The 19843-nt window shown below is 37.2% G+C and overlaps 1 protein-coding gene across 3 annotated transcripts in view; it reads left to right on the top strand.

Annotated features, from left to right (window-relative positions):
* The window catches only part of SETD2 (SET domain containing 2, histone lysine methyltransferase), a 113183-nt gene that overhangs the window by 80008 nt on the left and 13332 nt on the right, over positions 1 to 19843 (top strand). For 2 of the 3 annotated variants that reach the window (XR_003796528.1, XM_029241558.1), the window contains 3 exons: positions 2350 to 2533; positions 9066 to 9735; positions 17899 to 18033. Coding sequence is in view for 1 of the 3 variants with exons in the window: in XM_029241558.1 (XP_029097391.1) it covers positions 2350 to 2533; positions 9066 to 9735; positions 17899 to 18033 (989 nt within the window). In the remaining 2 variants the exon portion in view is untranslated. Of the gene's footprint in view, positions 1 to 2349; positions 2534 to 9065; positions 9736 to 17898; positions 18034 to 19843 lie in introns of those variants that run through there. The other variant, XR_003796529.1, reaches the window with a different exon arrangement.

The following is a 19843-nucleotide window of genomic DNA, read 5'->3' as shown; positions in this document are numbered from 1 at the left end:
TGTAATCTTAAATCTTATTGGTTAAATAATCTTATTGGTTAAAGCCCTGTAAAGTATCCTTTACATCACTTTTGTATCTTTTGGATATTTTTAGTTCTACTGGTTTAGTCTCTTCATAGCCAGACATCCTACTTAGGGCTGCAAAGATTTCTTCCCATAAGAAAGAAAGCTGGGTTGAGTAGTACTGGTTGGCAGTATCAGCAGCACCACTATAGAGTTGATCATCAGAGGCTAGCTTCTCTGGGCCCACTGAGTTGAAAACATTAGCAAGACAGGCAAAGTTTCAATACCTATGAAGGTCCTCCCACCTCACCCTGCCACCATTATTTTGTAAATATCTAGTCTGGTATGGCCCTCTAAGAGAAGCAGGACATGGTCTGTAGTGGACAATTATAATCTTTTCAGGGAGCAGCCTTTTGTGTGCCAACTTCAGTCTCATCCTCACATGTGGGGAACCCCGCCTCCATCTCAGTATCAGGCTTTTAGCTTAGAGAAATGCTTATAATGCAAACCTGACTTGCTATGTTACTCCTCAATGTCAAGCGATTAAAAAGCTTAGAACTTTTAAAATTCATAAGGATTGTGAAATACTTTGGGAAATATGCAGTCTAGCTTTATCCTCGTTTTAAAATATGAGAAAATCAGCCTGAATATATAAGATGATTTCTCTGCCTCACATATTCTAAGATGCAGAGTCAGAATATACTGTTGGTATGATTCCTTTCCTTGTTTTACCAGTATATAGTGAAGAAATAGCCACATTTTAAGGAAATTAACACCAGGGTAAGGAACCTGGGTTTGAAGGAGGAAATAGAGAGTCATGGGCAGATCCAGATGAAACTAGATAATAATACTTCACAAAAGGATGTTGTGCTAATACTTTCTGAGCTGAACAGTTGTTTTAATTGTATTGTATTTTCTGCCAGCATGTGGTATTAGATGAGTTAGTTCTGTTAGCTTCTCACTGACAAATACTCATACATGGCTGTAGATTAGTAACTTTTTTGTAAATAAATGGAGTTTTTGGCCAGCTAAAAGAACTGTGAGAATGGTATATGTAAACCTGATCCTACTGCTGGGGAAAAAAACAACTGATAGCACATTTTTCTGAGATGAGAAAAGAAAAAACAATGTTTATTGAGAATCCGCTTTGCGCTATGAGAGATATTTTATAAGAAATTCTCTCCTTATGAAGAGAGCAATATGATTAGTAGGTAACAGTACTAACATACACAAAGCAACAGCATATAATACTAGTCAGTTTATATTGAAATGTTCATTGGTGGGATCTAGACTACTTAGGAAAATGAAAGACTAGGTGGTGTGATCAGTGAAAAGTAGTACTTAGGGCAGCTTTTGGGAGCAGTGGCAATGGAATTGGGTGAGAACCATTCTAGGTAAAGAGACTGAGTGAAGAAGGTTAGCTTCCATCTTTTTTTTTTTTTTAATTTATTTTATTTTTGGCTGCGTTGGGTCTTTGTAGCTGCGCACGGGCTTTCTCTAGTTGTGGTGAGCAGGGGCTACTCTTCGTTGCGGTGCGTGGACTTCTCACTGTGGTGGCTTCTCTTGTTGCGGAGCACGGGCTCTAGGTACACAGGCTTCAGTAGTTGTGGCTTGCAAGTTCTAGAGCGCAGGCTCAGTAGTTGTGGTGCATGGGCTTAGTTGCTCTGCGGCATGTGGGATCCTCCCAGACCAGGGCTCAAACCCGTGTCCCCTGCATTGGCAGGTGGATTCTTAACCACTGCGCCATCAGGGAAGCCCCCAGCTTCCATCTTTGAATAGGAAGCTGGCGTTCTTCTTTTGAAGATGTAGCTCTCTGGTTTTGATAACTTACTGAGTTACCACCTGTTTCACCTGTGTTTGAAATATTTTTCTTTTGAAATTGTAGTTCATAAAAAGTTGTCTAATTTTTTTTTTAATTAAAGAGATTTTTCTATTGAGGTTTTTATGTTTAGCATGCCAGGCTGTTTTTCTACCAATTGTAAATATGCAGAGTTATAAGGGCAGGGGAAGGCTTTTACATTTTGAACTGACAGGCAGACTGCCTTACTAAAGGTATCAGGAACATTTTGCATGCATGTGTTCCACAGAACTAGTTAGAAATGATGAAAGCTTGGACTGAGACTTTGGTGGAAAAAGGTAGAAAAGGGCAGTCATGGAAGAGACTTTTAGGAAGTAGAGCACACAAGCATATAAGACCTTATGTCTCGTCCAAATTCGGGACTGGGTATATGAAGGAGGAGTCCATAGGTCTGTTTGTTGGATAGAAATTTTATTATACAGTTGGTATACTATCATGATGGAGAAAAGTCTACCAAGTAAATTTTTTAAAAAACCCTTTTCCCCTAGTAACCGAACGAGGAAGGGATGCTGTTGGCTTCAGAGATCAAACAGTTGCCCCAAAGACTCCTAACAGGTCAAGAGAGAGAGACCCAGACAAACAAACTCAAAATAAAGAGAAAAGGAAACGAAGGGGCTCCCTCTCACCACCTTCTTCTGCCTATGAGCGGGGAACAAAAAGGCCAGATGACAGGTAAGTGGCCTATGTGAGTTACTCTCTTTTCTGAGCAAGTCAAAAAGTACCCAAGTGATACACTTCTGATTTGGGGCAACAAGTGCTTTTGTAATAAATGTATTCTCTTGTGAGTGAGTATAAAAGGAAACTCTACTCATAACTATTGAGAGTCTCTTTTGACAGTAGTAATAGCTGTGAAGACTAATAGATTTTTGGTACTCGAATGGCTTCTACTTCATAACGTTTAAATGCTATTTGAGGAGCCAGAGATTTGTTCTTTAAAGGGGAATGGGGGTTGATGGGAGATAACCCTATGTTTTCTAGTGAATCTTACATCATACCAGTTCAAAATGTTGTTTGATCCCTGTGTCAGAGGCTGTCTTGTGATGCTGGTAGAAAAACAGGCCACATAATCACCTGCTGGGCACTAGAAAACATTTGTTCCCGAGAAGTTCTTTTTAAACTAAATATACTTTAAAAAAAAATTGAGATATAGCAGTCATGTAATGCAGTTGTCAGAATTTTTAATTTTGGGTTCTCTGGGTATGTAATAGTAATTCATCATGATTTTAATTTACATTTCTCTAATTACTAAATAGATTGAACATTTTGCCATATGTTTATTGACCATTCCTGTTTACTCTTCTGTGAAGTGTCTTTTTATATGTGGTGTTCATTTATTAAATTTTGTCTTTTTAAGCTCTAGGTGTTCTTTTTTTATATTCTAAATATAATTCTGCAAGTATTTTTTCCCAGTTTATGACTTGTATTTTGACTCTTTCTGTATCTTTCAATACACAGAATTTATTAATTATGGTATAATTGAATATATCATATATATTGTATGTTTCCTTTATGGTTAGTGTTTACAGTGTTTTAAGAAATTCTTCCCAACTCTTGAGATGACTTTGTGTGTGTGTGTGTGTATATACATTTTTTTTTTTAGCAAGATTTAAGTCCTTAATCCATTGGGAATTAATTTTTGTATATATTTTAAGGTAGGAATCTGGTTTCATTTCTTTCTAGGTGAACACCCAGTTGTCCCAGCATCATTTACTACTTGAAAGCTCCTCCTTTCCCCACTGATCTGCAGTGCTGCCTCTTTCCAACAGGTTTTGACATATGGGAGGATCTGTTTCTGGACTCCTATGACTATCATTTAAGTCTTGATAGCAAATCCCTACTTGATCTTCTGGGATGCCCTGTCTTTTCTTAGATTTATTCTTCCGTAGAATCTGCTTTGAGTATTTGAATATTCTCTATCTAGTTAGGTCTTCTTTAATATTTTTAATGAAGATAAAGTTTTTCATTAATGTCTTTGTTAATAGTTTTCTCCAGAAAAACTTGTTTATCTTTTGGTATATTTATTTCTGAGAACCCTAACTTCTGTTACATATTCAGTTTGGTTTTGGTGTTTTGATATGCAATTCACCTTTGTATATTGATCCTATTTTTGTTAACCATTACAAAACTTGTATTAATTTCAAGAGTATAGGATTTTTTTTTTGCCCCACTGTCTCCTTTTTTTGTCATTGTCAACAGTCCATATCATATGAATTTGTTTTGGTTTTCCTTTCTAATTCTTATGCCTTGTTCATGTTACTTTGCTAGCAATACCTCCAATGCAAATCACAGAATGATAGCATTTTTTGTCTTGGTAATTGATTTCTACTCATATTTTTTTAGGCTTTTTTAGGCTTGTTATATTGTTTTTTTAATTTCTTAACTGGAGCAATTGGGATTCTTAGCTCATTAATTTTTCTCTTCTGATAGAAGTGTTTAAGAACTGTAAGACTGCTTGAACTACTCTTGTTAATGCAGCTTCATAATCTAGTTCTAAATACTATTAGGGTATACAATGTATTTAAATTTCTTTTTGTTAAATTTTCAATTTGTCATTAATTGATCTGTATGATAACAGTTCTTAGAATTTTATTGAAGCTTGCTTTATAGTCTCTTGTTTGATATTCATAGAAATATGCTTATCTTCCTTTTAGTAGGATTTAACTGGTATATCTTTCTTCCTTTTATTTTATTTTATTTTTTATTTTTTGGAGCAGGGAAAGGTTTATCACAGGGCCATGCAAGAAGATGGGTGGCTCATGCTCTAAAAAAAAACCCCAAGCTCCCTGAAGGGTTTCCGCAAAGCATTTTTAAAAGCCAGGTGAGGGTAAGGTAACAGGGGTTAATATTATCAGTCCTTAGGCTTAAGGAGGCCTGGGGCTATGTGCTCCTGGTCTTTAAGTAGTTAACATCTTCCATTTGGTGGGGGTTTTCACATCTGTAAAACAACTCAGGAAATGTGCATCAAATACTGTTGTCTAGGTACTTCAGAGAGGAGCTAAAGCAGAGGATAGGGGGCAAGTCCTGTCCCAGGAAGGCTCTTCCTTCCTTTTACTTTTAACTTTTCTGTGTCTAATAAATAGCTTATAGCTGATTGGGTGGTTTTTTTTTTTTTTTAATCTTTTATGGCAACTCTTTAATTCTTTAACTGGTTGTTTCAATTTAATAAAATTTGAAGCTAATCAATATCCTGAACAACATAAGTACTTACTCTGACCATTCAGCCTTCCCAATTTACATGGTATTATTGTCCAGTATTATAATTCCTTCTCTCTCCTCCCATCAGTTATTGTTAATTTTTTTATGTAGACCAACTGATGTTTTTAGTTTGTGTACATTTACTAGTTTCTCTTCTTTCTTATCTCAGACCCCTTTAAATGGTTTCTTTTTTTAAATTATTGTTTATTTATTTATTTTTGGCTGCGTTGGGTCTTCGTTGCTGCGTGCAGGCTTTCTCTAGTTGCGGCAAGAGGGGGCTACTCTTCCTTGCGGTGCGTGGGCTTCTCATTGAGGTGGCTTCTCTTGTTGTGGAGCACCAGCTCTAGGTGCGTGGGCTTCAATAGTTGTGGCTCGCAGGCTCTAGAGCTCAGGCTCAGTAGTTGTGGTGCTTGGGCTTAGTTGCTCCCTGGCATGTGGGATCTTCCCAGACCAGGGATCGAACCCATGTCCCCTGCATTGGCAGGCAGATTCTTAACCACTGCGCCACCAGGGAAGTCCCTAAATGGTTTCTTTTAGTGAGTTTCTCTTCATAATATTTCAGTTTTTGTCTAAAAAGTGTTTTTCATGTTTTGTTTGCATTGCTCACCCTCAATTTTAAAAATCAGCTTTATCTAACCAGCAAGTATAAATTGCTTACAGTAAAATTCATGATTTTAAGTGTAGTGTTCACTGAGTTTTGTCAGATGCATACAGTTATGTAACTACAACCACAGAGGTTATATATTGGGTTGGCCAAAAAGTTCATTTGGGTTTGTCCATAACATCTTACGGAAAAATCCAAACAAACTTTTGGGCCAACCCAGTAGAACATTTCATCACCTCATAAAATTATCTCTTACCCCTTTGTAGTGCGTCCCCTTCTTCTACTCCTAGTCCCTGGCCACCACTGATCTCCTTTCTGACTTGGTTTTGTCTTTTCCACAATGTCATATATATGGTATCATATACTATAAAATATATTCTGTCTTCTTTCACTTAGCATATTATATTTGAGATATTCATCCATGTTATTATGCATCTCAGTTCTTTTTTAGTGCTTAGTAGTAGTCCATTGTATAGATATACTATAGTTTGTTTATAAATTCATTAGTTGATAGGCATTTGGATTGTTTCCAGATGACTATTGTGAATATTACTGGCTATAAACAAGTCTTTATGTGAACATTTATTCTCATTTTTGAAAGGAAGTTCTTTTGGGTTGACAGTTTTTCTGAATACTTTGAAGCTGTTATTCTTCATTCTTCTGACTTTCCTTATTGATTTTACAAAACTTGTTGGTTGCTATTCTTTGTTAAGTAACCTGGCTTTTCTCTTGGCCTGCTTTTAAGAAGTTCTCTTTATTTGGTGTTCCGCATTATCGTTTCCCTGTGTTTATATGAGGATTTCTTTTTTTTTTCAACCTGGTTGAAATTCATTGAACTTTTTAAATTTGAAGATCATCTTCCAAGTTACTAATTCTCTTCAGATCTAATCTCTTGCTTAACCATACCATGGCTCTTATGGGCACTGAATTGAATTGAATATTAGGTTATTTCTTGGTTCATGACACTTATTTCTATCCATGGACCTTTTCTCCATACATTTACTGTAATGTAATGAGCCCTGGAGGTCCCAGCACAAAAGTCAGGATCTTAACAATTATATAAACCTTGCTGTGACACTTATTTCTGCACCGTCCCCTGTCTTTACTACTTGTGATAGCAAGTAGTATCTGTTGGAGTCTGTGTTCATTGTACCCTGGCCTGCCTTTTTTTAAATATAGTTTTATGTCATCTAATATATATTTCTTAAAAATATGTTAGTTTTAACTGTATGAAAAGGCGATTATTTTGCATTTAATTTGACAGTACTTTGTTTTGACTTGATATTTATTTACTAAGATTTATTCATAATAGTATCAGTTTATTTTTATTACTGTATAATGTTTTGTTATAAAGCTTTTTCTATTATGTATAGTGCTGTTATCTTATTTTGGTGTACATGTGCAAAAGTTTCTCTTGGATATTTAAGTAGAATTTTGCCATGTATGTGCAATTTCAATTTTATATGATAATTGAGTTTTAATTTTCATTCTTTTTCCTTTCTAGATGCTTCATGGGGTTCTTATTCAAATCTGCCTGATAGTATTTTATGGTCCTGTTCCTTAGGCATATTTTTAATAGCCTCTTTTATCTTATTAAACATATTAAACATCTCTAATATTTTGTGTGTGATAATTCCAGCATCAACAGTCTTTATATGTCTCTTCCTCTCACTTGTGTGTGTGTGTGTGTGTGTGTGTGTGTATGTGTGTGTGTGGGTGGGTATTTTATAATTTTATAATTATACACCTTTTTTTTTTGCTTTCAGTGAGATATAATTGACATACAGCACAGTATAAGTTTAAGATGTTAAGCATATGATTTGACTTGCATCATGAAATGATCATCACAATAAGTTTAGTGAACATCCATCATCTCATGTAGATACAAAATTATAGAAATAGGGGAAAATACCTTTCCTTGTGATGAGAACTCTTAGGATTTACTCTCTTAACTTTCATATAGAACATACAGCAGTGTTCATTATATATGTATCATGTGGTACAGTATATTCCTAGTACATGTTTATCTTTTATGAGTTTGTTTCTGTGAGTTTTTTTGAAGTATAATCAACCTACAGCACTGTTAGTTCCTGTTACACAGCATAGTAATTTGATATTTCTATACCAAAATGATCACCACAATAAGTCTAATTACGGTATGTCACCTTACAAAGATATTACATAGTTTTTTACTATAGTCCCCACACTGTACATTTCATACCGTGTGATTCATTTATTTTGCAACTGAATTTTTGTACCTCTTAATCTCCCTTACCTGTTTCTTTCTTCCCCTCTCCCCTCTGGCAACCAGCTGTTTGTTCTCTGTATCTGTAACTCTGTTTGTTCATTTGTTTTGTTTTTTAGATTCCACATACAAGTGAAATCATACAGTATTTATCTTTCTTTGTCTTACTTATTTTTCTCAGCATAATACCCTCTAGGTCCATCCATGTTGTTACAAATGGCAAGATTTATTTTCTAATGAACTCCTGTTCCTTAGAACTTAATCTGTAGGAATTCATTGAGGCCTGGATTTAAGGTGCTCTCTTCTATAGACTGTTTGCATTTGTTTCTGCCAGGCAGCTAAGGGTACTACCACCCCACTAACACTTTAAAGGAAGTTTTCAACTACGAGGTTTTTAGACCATATATTTTTTGTTGTTTGGATAAATGCTGTACCCTTATCCATGAATCTATTATTAGATGTTTCTTTGCAATGAAACGTCTTGAAATTAGTTGTCATTTTTCATTTTTGCCAAGAGCCTTTCTCAAAAGTTTGATTCAGTCCATAGAACTTCACAAAAGAATCTTTTAAGTCCTCAGTTCTCCTGTGAATGTTAGAGCTGATGGTTTCTTGGGGGCTTACTGGGGATACTTGTCAAAACTATCACAGGGTATTAGGTTTAGCAATATGATATTATACTTGGTACTGCACAAAGAGTATGTGAATATAACCCCCCATACTTTTATGTGTACATGCTTGTCTTTCACTTAACTAACCTGTGTTGATATTAATGCGTGTGGTCAGACATACATCAAATTCTGTAGCTTTTATTAGTGTATTTGGGTTTTTGTTTTAATTTCAGAATTTGTAGTTACAGAACTACAGAACTTAACTATAAAGAAGAATCTATTTAGGATACTACATGTATCTTTAGTTTGAAGTTCTAGAAGCTGAGGATAAGGATAAAGTTATTATTTTCATCTAAGTGTCTATTTCCTTGAGGTTCTCTCCTATCTGCAAAACTCCTTAAGTAATTTTGAGTATGATTTTCAGCCAGTGCCAAATTGGAGTTGGTGTGGTTAATGGTTTAGTATCGAGTGGCATAACATTTATTAGTGCTTTGGTTATGTCTCTGATTTAGGGAAAAACTTTTTGTGGTGCTCTTATTGTTTTCTTTCTAGATATGATACACCAACTTCTAAAAAGAAAGTACGAATTAAAGATCGCAATAAACTTTCTACAGAGGAGCGTCGAAAGTTGTTTGAGCAGGAGGTAGCTCAGCGGGAGGCTCAAAAACAACAGCAGCAGATGCAGAACCTGGGAATGACATCTCCACTGCCCTATGACTCTCTTGGCTACAGTGCCCCTCATCACCCCTTTGCTGGCTACCCACCAGGTTACCCCATGCAGGCCTATGTGGATCCCAGCAATCCTAATGCTGGAAAGGTGCTCCTCCCCACACCCAGCATGGATCCTGTGTGTTCTCCTGCTCCTTATGATCATTCTCAGCCCTTGGTGGGACATTCTACAGAACCCCTTGCTGCCCCTCCACCTGTGCCAGTGGTGCCACATGTGGCAGCCCCTGTGGAAGTTTCCAGTTCACAGTATGTGGCCCAAAGTGATGGTGTGGTACACCAAGACTCTAGTGTCACCGTCTTGCCAGTGCCAGCCCCAGGCCCAGTCCAGGGACAGAATTATGGTGTTTGGGATTCAAACCAACAGTCCGTGAGTGTTCAGCAGCAGTACTCTCCTGCACAGTCTCAAGCAACCATATATTATCAAGGACAGGCTTGTCCAACTGTCTATGGTGTGACATCACCCTACTCACAGACAACTCCACCAATTGTACAGGTAACTAATTTTGGAAATAACTCTTGTCTGTTTTACTGTCTGTTTATGGGATGTTAAATCTGATGTGAGGGGGAAGTCCTGCCATTGATCACTTTTACATATTGGATAATTTTATATATACTAGTTATCTATTGTGTCACAAATTACTTAGCAGTTTAAAACAGTAAGTAATTATTATCTCATAGTTTCTGTGGGTCAGGAATTCAGAAGCAATTTGGCTGGGTGGTTCTGGCTCAGAGTCATGAAATTACAGTCAAGCTATTAAGCAGGGTTGTAGTCATCTGAAGACTAGACGGGATGGAAGGTTTACTTTCAAGCTCACTCACATGGTTGTTAGCTGTCCTTGGTTCCTTACCACTCTCAATAGCGCTGCTTACAACATGCCAGCTGGCTTCCCCAAAAGCAAGTGATCAGCGAGAGAGAGAGAGAGAATAACTTTTGAAGTGTATTTTTGTGGTTTTAAATCAAATTTCTTTTCTTTTTTATAAAACCAATACATTAAAAAAAAAAAAAGCCTCTTTAAGGCATCGTCTTCACCACATTCCTATGTCTCTCCCTTCATTCCTCGTCACCCCTTAAAGGTGAATTATTATGGATGGCAGAGACTCCCAGAGATGTTTCCTATACACATTACTTAGTATTGAGGTAACAGAAGTGATTTTTACTTCTGTTTGTATTTTTGTTATGAAGCTGTATCAAAATTTTGTCCAAAAGGCCGTGACAAAGTGTCCTGCTTTAATTCTGAAAACCTTAACTGTATTAACTGCCTTCATTTTTTTTTAGATTTTATTTATTTATTTATTTTTGGCTGTGTTGGGTCTTCATTTCTGTGCGTGGGCTTTCTCTACTTGCGGTGAGCGGGGGCCACTCTTCATCGTGGTGCGTGGGCCGCTCACTGTTGTGGCCTCTCTTCTTGTGGAGCACAGGCTCCAGACGCGCAGGCTCAGTAGTTGTGGCTCACGGGCCTAGTTGCTCTGCGACATGTGGGATCTTCCCAGACCAGGGCTCGAACCCATGTCCCCTGCATTGGCAGGCAGATTCCCAACCACTGCGCTACCAGGGAAGCCCCTCCCTTCATTTTTTATGATCTCTTTACATGTTTATATATTTTATGAATTTGTAATTTTGAAGACTTGGAAGTTTTTTTATCCCATGTTTTTCTGTGTAACATGATTCTTAACCGTTTTTCCAAATTACTCTGTATTTTTGTGTGTGTGTGTGTGTGTGTGTGTGTGTGTATATATATATATATATGCATACATACACTTTTTTTTTTTTTTTTTTTTTTTTTGCGGTACGTGGGCCTCTCACTGTTGTGGCCTCCCCCGTTGCGGAGCACAGGCTCCAGGCACGCAGGCTCAGTGGCCATGGCTCACGGGCCTAGCCACTCCACGGCATGTGGGATCTTCCTGGACCAGGGCACGAACCCATGTCCCCTGCATCGGCAGGTGGACTCTCAACCACTGCGCCACCAGGGAAGCCCCACATACACATTTTAACGTCTGTATAATACCACATTTGCTTATAAGGTCGCTGTTTATCCATTTTCCTGGGGTAGTTGTTTAAATTGAAAGTTCTTTTTCATAATTATAAATAATACTGCACTGAACATTCTTATACTTAGTTTTTTTTGTGTGTGTTTTTCCTTTCATGTTTGGCTTAAAATTAATGTTATAGGGCTAAATACAGCAGGTAAGAAAATGGGCATTATTGGTTATTGGCTATCAATTTTCTTAGCTTTTTATTGTTGGTGGTGGTGGTGTTTGTTATGCATAATTCTGCCTCCTACAGAATTAAAGACTCTTTAGTAGAGAGCTCAGTGATCTTATGGTTGTTCTTCTAAAATAGAATTTATTTTTCCATCCCAGTGAGCAAAAGATTTCTCTAGGGTTTAGTCATAGCCTTAAGACTCAAGTATTACAATTTTTTTTTTTTTTTTTTTTTTTTTTTTTTGCGGTACACGGGCCTCTCACTGTTGTGGCCTCTCCCGTTGCGGAACACAGGCTCCGGATGCGCAGGCTCAGCGGCCATGGCTCACTGGCCCAGCCGCTCCGCGGCATGTGGGATCCTCCAGGACCGGGGCACGAACCCATGTCCCCTGCATCGGCAGGCGGACTCTCAACCACTGTGCCACCAGGGAAGCCCAAGTATTACAATTTTATTTCCAGTTTTCAGTCTGTTCCTACCAAGGAGTCATTTATTGACTCCCTAATCTGCTTTTTGTGTGCTAGAATAGTTGATAAATGGACTAAGATGCTTCAGACTATGCTTCCCTTTATGAGATTAGTTGATCAGAGATGATGTTCAACTCTGGGTAATGAGAAGCATAGAGCATGTTGTTAGCGTGTGTATTTTAAGTCCTAGTCTGTCACTTACTGTGTGTCCTGGAGACAGGCACTTAGATTCTTCAGTTTTAGTTTTCTCATTTATTAAATGAGCAGAATGCCTCAGAGTGGTTGAGGTTTGTATGAGATAATGGATGTTAGTAATGATAAATTTAAAGCACCATATACCTTGAAGGTTTAATTATAGTTCTTACTTAGTTACCTTAATACTGAGAGTATTGACATTAGTGGGCTGTGAATTACAGCTGATCAAGGTCATCTATCTGGTGTCTGGCTCATAATATCTGGTCTATGTTGAGGCCTGTGTTGTTCAAATCAAATATCAACCATACCAACATGAGCTGAGGTATAATTATAGGTATAACCTATAATAAGGTATAACCTTGACAATGAAGTAGCATGTGATATGGTATAATAAAAATTTGTGAGTATGTGTACATATGCAGTATCTTTGAAATTTGGAGCAGTTGTGTTATCAGAAGGTGACTTTAATTTTTTGCCACAGCTGCTTATTAGACATACAAGCTCCGTTTTAACTGAGGCCATGTGCTTTATAGTGGTCTTGTGACATTAGAGTGACCTATTCTTAAAAAGTTACACTAAATTACATCTCAGAAAATTGAGTGCTTAGACTGTAAATTGTTCACATAAGTGAAGTGACTCAGATATAAAGTAATAGCTGTTTTTTTCCCTTTAGAAGTGGGAGCAGAACAATTATGTTTTCCCCTCTATAACATATTGGACCCTCTCTTAAAATTCCCATTAGAAGTCACATTTTAAAGATATTTCTAGACTGGATTTATGTTTTGTGTAATTTCAAGTCCCTTGTAGGTAGAGCCAATCTCCAACAGGCTTTCTTCCAGTAAATGGATAAATTTTGCAGGCACATGCTATTTGGATATATCTCACAAATGTGTACATCTTTTGTATTATTTCAGTGGGACTGCAAACCAGTTTCCCCTTTTTATTGCTGTTAATTGTTTTGGCTTTGGCGTTTGTCAGCTAGTTTGGGTAGGCACTACAGAACCCTAGAAAATGTTTATTTTCCCTATACTGTTTGACAGTTTGAGTTTCAAACACTATATCTGCAAATGAATGTTGCAATTTTGGGTGTTTTTGTTTGTTTAGGTTTTGTTTTTAGGGGGTTTTTGGGTTTTTTTGCAGTGATATTGTTAAGATGTTTTTGGCATTGCATTTCCTTTGGGAATTATTTTCAGTATGTGTAACATTCTTTCCTGTTGATAAATTGTTACCCTTTAAATACATCTTTGCACTTTAGAAACAGATAAAATTTGTCTGGAGCCATATCTAGTAAATACAGGGAATGATCAAGCTGGGTAATGCCATTTCAGTTTAGAAGTTATCTCACAACCAACATTTGTAGCCAGACTTTTCATGCTAAAGAAACCACAGCTTTACTACACATTAATTGAATCCTTTAGAGTGTCTCCATGATAAGCCTTACACAACTGTGATCTTGTCAGATAAATTCTTCATGAACGTAGTTTCACTGAGGGTCAAAGAAATTTTACCCTCCAAAATATTAGCATTTTTCTATTGTAGATTTGGGTGTTTAACCTCTTGATCACTCTGAAGATAACATGTTTCATCCTGTTGACAGTTGTTCTCAAAATTAGTATCTTGATCTATCTTAAAAAATTTTTTTTTCAAAATCAGGATATGAAATGTTTGTCATTCAAAATGTGTGATATAATTGTGAAGCCTTTCCTTTTCCAAATGAGTTAAGGTGACAGTACAGGCACACCTCATTTTATTGTGCTTTGCAGATACTGCATTTTTTACACATTGAAGGTTTGTGGCAACCCTGTGTCAAATTAAGTCTGTTGGTGCCATTTTTCCAATAGCATTTGCTTACTTCATGTCTCTGTGTCACAAATTGATAATTTTTGCACTATTTCAGACTTTTTCATTATTATTATATTTGTTATGGTGAGCTGTGATCAGTGATCTTTGACATTACTATTGTAATTGTTTTGGGGTGTCATGAACTGAGCCCATATAAGCCAGCGAGCTTCATCGGTAAGTGTTGTGTTCTTCCTGCTCCACCAACTGGCCATTTTCCGATCTCTCTCCCTCTCCTTGGGCCTCCCTACTCCCTGAGACAAAATAATATTAAAATTAGGCCAATTAATAACCCTACGATGGCCTCTAAATATCAAGTGAAAGGAAGAGTCATACATCTCTCACTTTAAATCAAAACCTAGAAATGATGACGTTTAGTGAGGAAAGCAAGTTGAAAGCTGAGATAGGCCAAAAGCTAGGCCTCTTGTGCCAGTTAGCCAAATTGTGAATGCAAAGGAAAAGTTCTTGAAGGAAATTGATAAGAAAGCAAAATAGTCTTATCAGCCTTATTGCTGATATATATGAAGAAAGTTTTAGTGGTCTGGATAGAAGATCATACCAGCCACAACATTCCCTTAAGCCAAAGCCTAATCCAGAACCAGGTCCCTAACTCTCTTCAGTTCTATGAAGGCTGAGATGGGGGAGAAAGCTGCAGAAGAAAAGTTTGAAATTTAGCAGAGGTTGGTTCATGAGGTTGGAGGAAAGAAGCCATCTCTGCAACATTAAAGTGCAAGGTGAAGCAGCAAGTGCTCATGTAGAAACTGCAGCAAGTTATCCAGAAGATAGAGTTGATTCCAACTCTAATTGATAACTTGGAGGGGTTGAAGACTTCAGTGGTGGAAGTAATTGCAGATGTGGTAGAAATAGCAAGTGAACTAAAATTAGAAGCAGAGCCTGAAGATGTGACTGAACTGCTACAGTCTCATGATAAAACTTGAATGGATGAGGAGTTACTTCTTATGGATGAGCAAAAAAGAAAGTAGTTTCTTGAGATGGAATCTACTCCTGGTAAAGAGGCTGTGAAGATTGTTGAAATGATATCAGAGGATTTAGAATATTACATATATTTAGTTGATAAAGCAGAGGCAAGTTTAAGAAGATTGACTCCAATTTTGAAAGCAGTTCTACTGTGGGTAAAATGCTATCAAATAGCATCACGTACTCTAGAGAAATGGTGAAAGGAAGAGTCAGTCAATGTGGCAAAAGCTTCATTGTCTTATTTTAAGAAATTGCCACAGCCACCCAGTCAGCAGCCATCAACATCGAGGCCAGACCCTCCACCAGCAGACAGATCATGACTCTCTGAAGGCTCAGAGGATGGTCAGCATTTTTAAGCAGTAAAGCATTTTTAAATTAAGGTATGTACATTGTTTTTTAGACCTATTGTTACTGTACACTTAATAGAGTACAGTATAGTGAAGCATAACTTTTATATGTGCTGGGAAACCAAAATATTCATGTGATACACTTTTTATTGCAATATTCACTTTATTGCATGTTCTGAAACTGAACCCACAATATCTCTGAGGTACACCTGTAGTAGGAAATGAGGTCAAGGCCTTGGAGAGGAACAAGATGGTCAGGGCTTTGTGAGGATTTGGGCTGTTAGTCTGAATAATGTGAAAATCCACTGGAGCAGTTACAGCGGACTGGCGTGATTTGACGTATTTTAAGAGACTCGCTCTGGTTGCTCTGGGTGAAGAGATTGTGGGAGTCAAGGGCAGAAGTAGGGAGATCAGTTAAAAGACTGTTGAGTAATCTAGGCAAGAGAATATGGCCACTTATACTGGAATAGTAGAAGGAGAGATGTAAGAAATGATCAGATTTTATTTTATATATATATATATATATACACACACACACATACACACACATATGTATAAACTCATACATACAGATAGACGTGCACATATACATACATATATAAAAAATGCAGAGCCAACGGAATTTGCCGATAGATTAGATTAGGAGAGTGGGTCAGGAAGAAGTTAAATTTGGGATTCGTTACAGTATCTGGTGTTTGGCTTAGTGGGTTGGGAAAATTCCAGTTTATCCATCTGTCCTCTTCAGCCTCCCAGAAACTGTTTCTACTCAGAATCAGGGTTACCAGCACATACGTGTTAACCTCCTACATGCACAGTAACTTGCCTCTTGAGGATGCTTCCTTCTGGGCGTCGGCCCTTAGAAACTTCCTTGGAAACTTAACTTTCCAGATAGATTGGTGATCATAGAATAGAGCCCAGTTAGATATGTTTTGTTTTATGGTTTATTTTATCAAAGTTAAAGAAGAACTTTAAGAATTATTTATATTTTATCTTTAGAGTATGCTTTTTAATTTTTTAAGCAGTATTTGGTCATCTTTGTTGCTAATACTTCTTTGGTACTGACTTCTGATTCAGTATTGTCTGGTTATATGTCAGTGTTGAAAAGTGTTTTGGATTTAATCAAATTTCAGGCTTTGGGGCAGGAGTTAGGTGAGGAGATAAATTTCTACAAAATTTTTGATGTTGCACATATTTCCCATCTTGTATCCAAATACCTAGAGATGAAAATATTTCTGAGGTATACATTTTTCTCTCAGCTTTGTGATACTATTCTGACAATTCTGCTTTGACAGTTAGCATTGAATCTGGTTTATGATAATGTGTAGATAAAGCTGTTTGCAATACTGAATCACGTATTGTATTCTTCCTCTTTCTGTGTGTCTTCTCAGTAATTATTCATCCAGAAATCTGCCGGGCAGCTACATTTTACCTATTCAGACTCCTTGGGTCTTTACTGGTATCATTTGGAATAATTATATTTTGATTATATTTTGTATTTTGAGTACTTATCAATTAATACTTCTGAATCATTTTACCTGATAGAATCTCAGTTTATAGGGTCAAAATCTGTCCTTAAATACGTATCTGTTCAGCTCCTTGGTAGTCATCACCTTTTAACAAAACAAGTTTGTTTTCAGGGCTTCTTGCCACTTCTTTAAACAGTTTTTCTATCGTAATTTCAGAGTAGGTTTAAGTCCTAGCTAGCCATGGTACTTATTTGTTATATAACTCCAGGTGTGGGAGATACACCCACCTCTGATGGTGGTCAGGATTGAGTGAGATAATATATGCAAAAGGGCTTTTCTGCTTGATAAAGCACTATATATATAAATCAGTGTGTCATAAGGATTTTAGATATATTGAATTCCGCTGTCTTTCTTATAGAAGCCTACAAAAAGCTAGAAAGCTAGTTTAAAATTTGATCACCTTCAGCTTCCTCTACTGTGGATCACTCTTTTTGACCTTTTCCAGTCAAAACAAGCTGTTAGGGCTTCCCTGGTGGTGCAGTGGTTGGGAGTCCACCTGCCGATGCAGGGGACATGGGTTCGTGCCTTGGTCCGGGCGGATCCCACATGCCGCGGAGCGGCTGGGCCCGTGAGCCATGGCCGCTGAGCCTGCGCATCCGGAGCCTGTGCTCCGCAACGAGAGAGGCCACAGCAGTGAGAGGCCTGCATACTGCAAAGAAACAAAACAAAACAAAACAAGCTGTTAGTTATTAGGAGTTGGTAGTTAAAACGCTCTCTGTAAAGAGCATTGTGTGGAGCTCTTTCTCAGGTATCCTAGGAGTAGCACTTCAGTTGTTACTCAAGTCTCATTGAAGCCAAACAATTAGACAGGTTTCATGAGTACTCCACCCCACCCCCATCCCCGCCTCCGCCTCAAAAAAGTTTTCTAACTTTTTATGATAAAGTAAAATCAAAGTAAGTAAATGACTAGGGAATTATTCAAAAAAGAAAAAAAGTTTGAAGTAAAAGATTGTTTTACACATTTGTAGTAAAATATTCACATTTAAAGTTAAAAAAAAATTAATGGGTGTATCTTCCAATAAGATTTGTCAACTTGGAAGTCAGATACTGTTTATTAAGAGCTAGAAAACTATAAATTGTGAATTTCTTCATTTTATCTTTTAGAGTTATGCCCAGCCAAGTCTTCAGTACATCCAGGGACAACAGATTTTCACAGCTCACCCACAAGGAGTGGTGGTACAGCCAGCCACAGCCGTGACTACAATAGTTGCACCAGGGCAGCCTCAGCCCTTACAGCCAGTAAGAAATATTTTGGTTGCTAAAACTCTCCTTGGCTACCTACCTTATATTTAGAAAGATTACTTTTTGTTTGGTTTAGTTAGGGGGTTTTTTACTCCTTTTTTGTTTGTTTGTTTTTTATAAAAATTTTTGTAGTCTCCAATTTCACTCAAGTGCCTGTGGACCCTGAGGGAGCACTACACGACAGTTCTGTCAATTAACAAAAATTCTGTGGAACTTACAGCTATGTTAATTTATATGTACTTTGCCCTTAGGATCCTTTTTATTTGTAATTTAAACTGACTGATCTTGTATTCTTACACTTTGCTATGAATTTCTGAAGTAATAGTTTTCTAGACTAGCTCCATCATTATTTATGGAGAACTAGACTATGATATTGTACTGAGGGCTAGAGATATAAAATTGAATGATATAGTTCACTTTACATGTTGTACAATATATATTGAAAGAAGCTTTTGGTATTCTGCAACCTATGTAAAAGGATATGATGAAATCTTGATGAAATGCTGTTTTTAGATGGAATGGGAAATAGGAGCTGGCACTAGAAGCAGTTGAGAAACTAAACATGAACAAATTAGCAGGTTAGAATACTGACATTTCCAGAGAAGGCTCTTGTTGCATTCTGGTGGCTTTCGATAAGTAGGGCAGTTGGTGGAGATGGAGTAAAAAGACTACATGTGAAACACTTAGAAATAAGACAGTGTGTATGGCAGGTATTTGAGGGCTTGCCGTGAATTGGGTCCTTCTAGGCGTTTTGAAAACAAACGTAAGATTCCATTCCTGTGCTTAAAAGCTGACATTCCAGTAAGAGAGATGAGGATCACAATGAATCATACTAAAAGTAGTCAGCGTTTAGTGTCATGAAATATGCAGGTAGAATTTGAGGAGGGGAAAAAATTATTCCCAAACTGGAGAAGGATTGGTAATCTAGTAGATATTGAATAATTTGGAATATTCTTAAGTGACACGAAAGCTTAGGGGAAAGAGATCACCTTATAGGCTACATAGAGGACTACAGGAATGGAGGAAGTGGAACTTAAGTGTGGCCAACAAAAAGCAGCTCTGTGAAGTAAGGCTTGGGGGGTATGCACAAAGCAGCAATGCTCAGAGACTTAGGTTTGCTTAAAAGTGGCCATGTTTTATCGGAGCCTGGGATCTTAGGTTCCTCTTTAACTGCTCAAGCAAAGGTAAAGTTGGAAATTTTTTTCTTTATTAACTGGATTACATAGAATGAACAATTAAGAGTATATGTCCTTATCGTGATTATATTATCAGTTTACTAGAGCTACTTTAACAAAATACCACAGACTACGTAGCTTAACTAACAGAAATTTATTTTCTCATAGTCTTGGAGCCTGCAGGTCTAAAATCAAGGTGTCAGCAGGTTTGCTGTCTCCTGAGGCTGCTCCTGTTTTGCAGATGGCTGCTTTCTCACTGTGCCCTCACCTGGTCTTTTCTCTGCGCACATTCCCTGATGCCTCTTCCACTTCTTATAAGGACACCAGTCCTGTTGCATTAGGGCCGCACTCTCGAGACCTCATTTAACCTTAATTACTTATTTAAAGGTGCTGTCTTCAAATACAATCGCATTGGGGGTTAGGGCTTCATATGAATTTGGGGGAAGCACAATTCAGTTTATAACAGTGATTATGAAGTTTTTATGTTTTTCAAAATGTGGCATTAAATTTTTAAAAGCTATTTATTTAGAAAATTTTTTTTCAATTAAACTGAAAAACAAGCTGTTCACCCATTTCTATATTTTTTAAATATAAATATGAAGTTTCAAACATACAAAAAATATATAATGGAT

This window comes from Monodon monoceros, unplaced genomic scaffold, assembly GCF_005190385.1.
Source record: "Monodon monoceros isolate NGI ecotype Baffin Bay Population unplaced genomic scaffold, NGI_Narwhal_1 Super_Scaffold_3, whole genome shotgun sequence".
Lineage (NCBI taxonomy): Eukaryota > Metazoa > Chordata > Mammalia > Artiodactyla > Monodontidae > Monodon > Monodon monoceros.
This window is presented reverse-complemented; position numbering and strand designations above follow the sequence as displayed.